Here is an 8,778-nt window from a genome sequence, read left to right on the forward strand (position 1 = left end):
GGGTACGTCAATGGTGGCTCGTTGCCATCCTCGAGGTGCTGGAGGACGGCGTGGAGCATGCGGCCGGGGGCGCCCCACCACAGGCGGCGGCCGTCGCTGTTCTTCGTCCCCCGCACGACCGGCGCGCTGTTGGTGGAGGCTAGCCGCTGCGCCTGCCGATGTTCGAAGTACGCCGCCCATGCCTGGTGGTTGCCGGCGGCATACTCCGGGAGGGCCGGCTGGTCCTCCGGCCTCGCACGCGCTCGACCTCGTCGGCGAAGTGGTCGGGGCGCGTGGTGACGTCGGGCAGCGGGGGGATGGGGACGCCCCCGGCGCTGAGGCTCCACCGCCCCGGCGCACGCATGTCGAGAGGCGTCGGGATGTTCGCTTCGTACAGGAGGTAGGCCTCCCACTCGTGCAGCGAGCGGCGGCCGAAGCCATTGGCCGTCGCCCCATCACCGGGGAACCTCTCGCCCATCGTCGCGGCTTTGAACGGGAAGAGGGGAAGAGGAGAGAAGTCGGCGGCGGCGGCTGTGCACGGGGAGAGAGGGGGCTGCGGGCGGGTGCGGCCACCGGCGAGGGAGGCGCTGCTTTATATAGCGGCCGGGGGGCGGCGTCGTGTGTACGCGTGGCGGGAGGGGGTGCGTCGCCGCGCCGCGCCGCCAGTGAGGAATCAATGGAAGGCTGACCGGCGGCAGCCTTGGCATTGATTCCCCGCGGGTAACCGAGGCGTTGAGGACGACGATGCGGGGTCGCTGACTCGGCGGGCCCACTTTCGTTTGCGCCAAAATCAATTGCCCCGGCGCCCCCGGGCGCCCCCCAGCGCGCCGGGTTCGGCCTGGGTCCGCCGGCGCCAGTTTCGGGCCTAACGGCGAAAAATGGGCTCCCGGGGGTGCGACTGGACCGAATTTTCAGCACCGGCGCTAAAAAACGGCCACCGGGGGCTGTTGGGGCCGCGGCTGGAAATGCTCTTATAGGCCAAGATACAATGAACTCAAGCAAGTTTTTAATTCACGATAAACATTGTATTAACTCACTACTACTACAGTACCAGTAGTAGTAGTACTACTACAATAGTATTATATAGCAATGATTTATTTAAGATTTGGAAATAGATAACCATTACGAACATACAATGCACATCATCATAATAGTCACCACACAAGGATCTCATTTGCATGCCTAGCTGTAGCCTTTTCTTGTCATTCCCGTTGATGCACTGTGACGCCGCCTCATAGCTCATCAACTCAGATTTTGTTTGTTTGTTTAATGAAAGAGATGATGAAATTGTCTCTTATCTTTCTTTTAAGTCACTCCAAAAGGGTCTCAAATCCTTAAAAGACAAAATAAAATTGTCCGGCTAATTAGTGAAACACGAGACGAAAACCATCAAAACCTGCCCACAAGACAAGGCACCCGGTCGCCCTGGCTACCACATAACTGACCCCTTATCTAGGGCTTGTGTTATCATCCAACTGAATGTTCCTGAGACTATACTCATGCACACCCACCCATTGATACTGAGTAGTCTGATAAGGTTCTCATTTTTCCTTTCCTTTTCTTTCATGCCATCCTCATGCATAGGCCTGTCGCAGTCGCACGAGAAGGAGATGACCATGCTTGCAGGGCTGCATGCTTGTGCAGGGTAAGCTGACGCGGAGTGTCAACACTTTATCGGTGCACCGGTGAGCTACGGGCCAGATCTTTTGGGTGGCTTAAAAAGTAGGGCAGCACTACACGTCCGCTGGCGGATAATTTAAAAAGATCCACCGCCTTAACAACCGTTAGATTTGGCACCATCAACGGTCCAACCTCGTCCTCATCATTGCAACAGAGCACATGTTACACAAACCTTTTTGCAACATTGATGTTGTTGCAGAACTTACTTTTGTCTTCACTTTTCTGCAACATGGGTGTTGTTGCGGAATGAACTTTTGCACACATAGATGATCCTGCAGAATTTTTTTTCTGCCTTCACTTTTCTGCGACATGGATGTTGTTGCAGAAGGAACTTTTGCAACATACATGTGTTGCAGAGTTTTTTTTTCATCTTCACTTTTCTGCAGCATAGTGTTGTCGCTGAAGAAACTTTTGCAACACAGATGACATTGCAGGAAAAAAAAACAATGAAAATGAAGTTACAGAAACGTCGATGTGTCGCCGGCAACACCGCCGTTGTTCGCCGCCAACCACGAGGCCATCAACCTCCGAGCTCCCGCCTCAAGCACCGCCAACCCTCCGTCGCCGGTCGCGTGGGCCCGCGAGCTCGCATGCTAGCTGCTACTTGCATGCTACCTCCATGTACTCCCACAGTCGGGTTGGGGAAGGACATGGCCGGGTTGTGGTGTCCACCGGAGGCTTGCGTGGCCATGTCTGCTCGCAGGCCGGTGGGCATGGGCTAGCGCTGTTCTGCTTGCATGCATGATGGAGGAGGCTGGATGGTTGGGGAAGAAAGAAAGAAGCCAAGGATAAAAATGTGGCTGGGAGTGATCCCACGAGAAGATAAGGCAACACACGAAGCGGTGCGCGGGCCCATTGGAACACGCATCACTCGTGGGAGGTGGCGGATGAGCGAGAGAAAAACCGCCCGTTCACACTGAGCGTTTGCCTAAAAAATAAGTTGTTTCTTCTCAGGTAGAAAATAAGTTGCCCCTTAAATTTGTTGAGACTTTTAAATTAATTATCTTAGTTTAGAAGCCCCAATAAATAAGAGATGCGGCTTTTAGAAAAACCAGGGTCAACGTGTACAGCATGCAGATCTCCTGCTTGATGTAAACCGTGCTGTGACCGCCGATTTGATCAGACCCTTGTAAATGGAAAGTAAGGTGTTCCAGATAAAAAAAACTAGTGACATGACAGCTTATTTTTTAAGCTGTCTACTCGTCCCAACCAGTGGCGGTTCCAGAAATTTGTAACCGGGTATTCATGTGTATTCATTTTACCAAAATCATTGTTGTTTTTCGAAAATTATCATTGTTTTGCCAAAATCAACACTGTTTTGTAAAAATATGGGTATTCACATGAAGACCCAAGAATACCCCTAGCGCGGCCCCTGATCCCAGCAGTCTTCATGCTACACCAAGGATACAACAATCCCTCAAAAAACAACAACAACAACAACAACAACAACAACAACAACAACAACAACAACAACAACAACAACAACAAGAAGGATGACAACAGTACTGCCGCCCATGATCACCGATTCATCCTACTTCTGCCTGAGCACCTGAACTAACATACTCCATTTCTGCGGCGCACGGTTCCGAACCCAAGCCATGACATTACAGAAGAACTCAGATAGCAAAATCACCACAACATTCATCAACAGACACAAAATACATAACAATCTTCGCCACCAGTATCCGCTGCTAATTCGCAGCAGCCAGAAGTCTGAAGCAATTTTCCGGCGTTTGTACAGCACAACACAAGGGGGGACACTGGAACTGCAACAGAGACTAAGCTAGCCTACCAAACAACGGAAAAGACACGGGTTTTTGAATGCTGGTTTCTGTTGATCCTCTGGAAGGACAGGAAATAAAGACAGGGAGAACGCCGAGAGCAGAGCCGCTCTCGTCGTCTCAGGCGACATGCTGAAGCTGCACTTGCTGCTGCTGCTGCTGCTGCTGCTGCTGCTTCTGCTGCTTCAGTACATTGGCCTTGTGCTTCTGCCCGGCCAGGTGGAACTCGTAGACCTTCTGGCTGTTGACGACGACGTTGCACGCTGTGCAGATCTTCATTTCGCCATGAGCCGCTCCAGCCTCGATCACCCGCCTCTTCTTCACCTCCAAGTTTGCTGGGGACGCGTTGGAGCTCTTGTTCTTCTTTGGCTGTACAGCCGGCACCACACCATCAGCAGCGGCGGCGGCGGCAGCAGGAGGTGCTGTGTTTGCTGCAACACCGCTGTTCGGAGGCTTTGCTGGTTGAGGCGTGATCGCGTCTTGTAACTTCTGCAGATTCTTCTTGTGCTTCTGACCTGTTTTATGGATCAAGAGAACCTCCATGGTGTCGCACTGGATCTTGCAGACTTCACAGAGTAATGGCTGCACAACCTTTGGAGTTTTCTTCCTGAAACTCCTCCGAACGTTTGTCGGCAGAGGATGTCCAAAATGGGCATTCCACTGAGCATGATGCATGACCGTGGCTGCAGCTGTTGGTGCCACTCCGTTTGGAGCTTTCGCAGCTGCTACCTATGGAGACAATGTTGACACCAAGTTAATATGGAGAGATGAGAAATATAGTATGAAAGCTAATTAGCAGATACAATTAAGGTGAACTGAACAGAAGATGTGCCATACAGTTAAGGTAGGAAAAAAAGATCTTCATACAATTAGTTAGTACACATTAAATGGAGGCCAGTATATTTTAGGGGCAGCACCAAATTTGGTATATAGCCACCCAGTCTGATGAATGGATGGTGACAGTATTGGATCCATTTTCCATGTATATCTTACACTGAACAAGCTCTATCCAATACTATTAAATATGATGATGCGGATGACAACATATTATACCCACATACCAATAACAGCTGCGCATACACATATCATGCCCTCAGCTATGTATCAAGAAGGTAAAGACTTGGCAACAACCACCTCCTAGACTAACAGCTGTGCCTCAGCACAAGAAAAGCAATGCAGCACTGGGAGCACCATGACAGTACAGAAAGACTAAGGGCAGACCATGCCGCCCATTCAGATCAGAGGTAAAGTTGGAGTAGGATCTCTTAGTCGAGACCAGCAAATTTACACTCCAAGCACAAGATGCGTCTGTGGAAACTGTCCACCTTTTGGTACGGTGGATCTGAGGCACAGAGTTTGATATGAACCATTGCTGTTCTCGAATTTGAACTTGGCAAGAAAGTATGTAAAATGAAGTTCAGATAGCATGTACTGAAAATTGATGTTTCTGCTAACAACAATGAAGCAACACCCAATATGATCACTTGGCTAAACTCAATCAGAAAACGTGCGGGCTGGAGTTAACTGAACGTAAATAGAACAGATAAAGGGAAGCAACTCTCCCTCAAAAACCTGAGACGAGCACTGACAGACCGACTGAGGATTTGGACTACATGGACGATATCTGGCTTGGTGACTGTGGGATAGAAACCACTGCCCACAATGTATGCCCTTGTGAAGTATTATGGCGCACCCGCACTCTAACTTGTCCTTGTGGAGCTGCGTATGGCACCTCGGTTGTAGATGGGATGCATGTTGAAGTCAATGTTAAAACTGGGATCAGATTCCTTGACGAAACAGGAGGAACAACAAAAGTTTGTTGTCACTGTAAGGGTAGCACTCAAGTGTATATGGCTAGTAAAAAAATAGTGTTTGTCTTGTGGCTAGATGTGCACTGTATGCTTAAATAGGGTTGAGTCCTGATAGTCCGAGTTCTCCTATATAGTCCTTTGGGGTTATTGCAAATTTGAAATACACTCAATCTATTTGTGTGTCTTTCAAGAATTAACAGTCATTAAACTCTCAGAAAATAACAACCACCAAGGCTCCAAACAAGGATATTCAAATTAGAGGGCCTTTGCTTGATCCAAATATAGGACTCAGAGCATGAGAACCTTTATTAATAATGGAATTGAGCCAAAATGGGAAAATATGTTAATCTGTACCAGGCTTTCACATCCTCCAGGATGCGGAATTTCAGCTTCGATTTTTTTTTCAGTTTTGACATGACAAGGACAAAGACCAACTATCAAGCAACATAGACATGTAGATAAAAAAGTAACAAAACAGACTAATGTGAAATTATGTCTATGGCAAAACCAACATGAAAACAAATGAATGCTACCAAGTTGCAGATTGAACATACACAAGAATGGAAGTGGGCAAAGAATTGGATATCAGTACTCAATAGACCTGATAATTGCAGGCCACAATGTTCTCAGCAGAAACAAGTAATGAATTTTACTGAATTGAATAGGCAAAATTAGGTGTGAACATGCAAATGCCCACTTGGTTTCCACAGAGGAAGAACGAAACGAAGTGGCCGGGGGTGAGGAAAACTCGAGGATGCAGCCATGCAGGTGACCACTTTATTTCAATAAAAGCCAATTTTCAATATGCAGATGCTCACTTTGAAACAAGATATAAACACTAGCACTACAATTGACTTTGGGCATTTAGGATAATAGTTTCCGCGCATCAATAAATGAATGGATGGAACCGATCCAGGTCCTAAGGCCTAAGAACACTAAATGTGCAAGTTATCATCATCCAATATTCTCTCAGCTTATAGTTAGAAAACTCTCTGTGCCCCAACCCCCAAATACTCCTACTTGCTTTCATCTCCATCCCCAGCTTGCCATGAGACAGACAGCCCTTTGAAGGCAATTTTCCATCACGGCAATTTTAGCTCTACAAAAATATTACGATGTTCCATCACTACTTAAGATGGTGTGACCTATTCCATAATCAATAACTTTATTATCGGAAGAATTTTAACCAAGTACGGGAGAGAAGGGTCACTCCAATTCTTTTTTCCACACGGATACACCAATGCATCCTTATCATGGTTTTCTTTCCAAAAGCCATACCAAAGTGACGAAATCATATGTGCTCTTTTCACCCAAATAGAAAGGAGTACAGGTTAGGACATTGCCCTCAAACTAAGTCATACATGGTAAACATACACAAATGATTTTCATTCCCTAAGCTATGTCAAAATGGCGAAATTACATATGCTGTACTGCTAGCCCAGGTCTTCAACAAAGCAGGCAGTCACCTGCTTTCTAATCACACTCATTGGTCTGCCGCACATCATAATTACTTAAATCTACAACAGTTCCAACTAAGTTGAAAACACAACAGTTCCAACTAGGTTAAAAATGTCCAAAGTTCACATCTGCTGAGGTTAACTTTCAGTTGCATTTCACTAATATTAACTAATATTTTGATTAGAAGTCCCTATTAAAACAAGCAAGGTTTCATTCCAACTCTTTCTTATTCTATTCTTTCGTCAGTTTACACATAAAAAGATGACATGTTATCTTTCGGTCGCAATTACCAATCATGACTTACATTTCAATGAAGCCCCTAGTAACTGATCAACTTTGATATCTGACAGCACCAAAGCCTAGGCATGGCTCCTTGCAGGCACAAAAGGATTTGATTAAAGAACTTCTCATGGTCAAGATTTAACAAATCTACCGGAGTGATATCCTTTTGCTTGTATGTCAACCAGACTGCCAGTTTAAGATGCAGGCGTGCAATTTCCAAACCATTTCAATTTTTCAGCTAGTCTGGAATGTTTTGTGATTTTTACAGTGCGGCAATTCCCAAACCTAGAACCAATGACGCCAGAAGGCAGCAATCGAGTTATCTAAGATTATGGCTAGCATCACCAACTATATCTATGCCAAGAAGAATCGATTCGACAGCAAACCACCAGTGAGGCCCGATTGGTAACCATGCCCCCGTTATCTGACGAACCCCTAAAAAATCCACCTGAATCCACCACATTCGGAACGCATATACAGAGAAAAATGTACCAAATCGGAAACAGTGAGCGCACTGACCTGGGCGTAGCGTTGGGGATCGAACCCGAAGTGCTTCACCGCCTCTCTTCCGGCCGCCGCGGCCGCCGACGCCGCCGGAGCTGTCTGAGCCGCCGACGGGGCCTGAGAGGCCTCGCCGGCGGTGAAGTAGTAATCCGTGAGGCCGCTGCCCCCGTCTGTCGCCGGGGCGCCGTAGTAGTGGTACTGGCTGGTGTACGGGTTGTACTGCGCCCCCGTGATAGCCTGGGCGGCAGGGTTGGAGTAGTAGTAGGAGGACGGGGCGGCGGAGGCGGGGGCGGGGGCGGGGGCGGAGGGGGCGGCGGCGGCGGGATCGGGGTAGTGGTACGCCGGGTAGGCGTAGGCGTAGGGGTAGCCAGGAGGGTAGGCCCCACGGGGATCGGCGGCCGGCGGCGCCGCGGCGGCGGCGTGAGCGGCGTAGTCCATAGTGGCGGTGAGGGCGCGATGCGGTCGATGGGGTGCGACCGTGTGCGATCACCGTGGCGTTCGGGTGCACGAGGGACCGAACCGTATCGGGTTCTCTCGGGCTAGCCAAAGAGTTTAGGGCATCTAAACCGCAACCCATAAATTTTCTCCCACATCCGTTCATAGACAAGAAATAATTAGCAAACACGAATACGGAGGTTGTCATCCCATCATTAGAAGAAAGAGGGAATGCCTTCCGGGACATCCCAGCTTAATTGCTTGGGAGTCCTTGAATATTACCTTGGGGTGACTCGGGCAGCCCCAAGCTTAGGCTCTTGCCACTCTTTATTCCTTCATCCATCGTGATCTCATCCAAAACTTGAAAATTTCAATCACATAAAATCAACAAAACCTTATGAGATCTGTTAGTATAATAAAGCAAATCATTACTTTCAGTACTGTTGCAAAATCCATTCATATTTTATTTTTGCATTATATCTACTGTATTCTAACTTCTTCATGGCTTATATCCCCCGATAGAATCCATAGTTTCATCAAAACAGGTAAAACAATGCATCAAAAACAGAATCTGCCAAAAACAGAACAGTCTGTAGCAATCAGAACATTGACCATATTTCTATAACTCCAAAAATTCTGAAAAGTTAGAACATCGTGGAAAATTTGTATATCAATCATATGTAAAAAATTCAGAATTTTATCATGCACCAGCAAATTTTAACAATCATTCTACTGGACGTAAAAGTTCCTATTATTGCACAGAATCAAAGCAACTATCACTCAAATCGTCCCAAAGGCTTTGCTTGGCACAAACACTAATTAAAACACTAAGACACAATCATAACAGT

General features: G+C 47.6%; 1 protein-coding gene across 1 annotated transcript; it reads right to left on the reverse strand.

Annotated features, from left to right (window-relative positions):
- Positions 1–3,280: 3,280 nt before the first annotated feature.
- LOC123051476 (zinc finger RNA-binding protein) lies at positions 3,281–8,005 on the reverse strand. Its single transcript, XM_044474358.1, has 2 exons — positions 7,511–8,005; positions 3,281–4,169 (listed from the first exon to the last, which is right to left on the reverse strand). The coding sequence occupies exons 1-2, from the start codon at positions 7,931–7,933 to the stop codon at positions 3,561–3,563; spliced, it is 1,032 nt and encodes a 343-aa protein (XP_044330293.1). The 5' UTR covers positions 7,934–8,005; the 3' UTR covers positions 3,281–3,560.
- Positions 8,006–8,778: the final 773 nt, after the last annotated feature.

This window comes from Triticum aestivum, chromosome 2D, assembly GCF_018294505.1.
Source record: "Triticum aestivum cultivar Chinese Spring chromosome 2D, IWGSC CS RefSeq v2.1, whole genome shotgun sequence".
Lineage (NCBI taxonomy): Eukaryota > Viridiplantae > Streptophyta > Magnoliopsida > Poales > Poaceae > Triticum > Triticum aestivum.

Excerpts from the sequence above, each read along its gene's own strand:
- LOC123051476 (XM_044474358.1), bottom strand. The coding sequence starts at position 7,933 with ATGGACTACGCCGCTCACGCCGCCGCCGCGGCGCCGCCGGCCGCCGAT. Across the intron at positions 4,170-7,510 it reads ATCCCCAACGCTACGCCCAG|GTAGCAGCTGCGAAAGCTCC; the intron begins GTCAGTGCGCTC and ends TTGTCTCCATAG.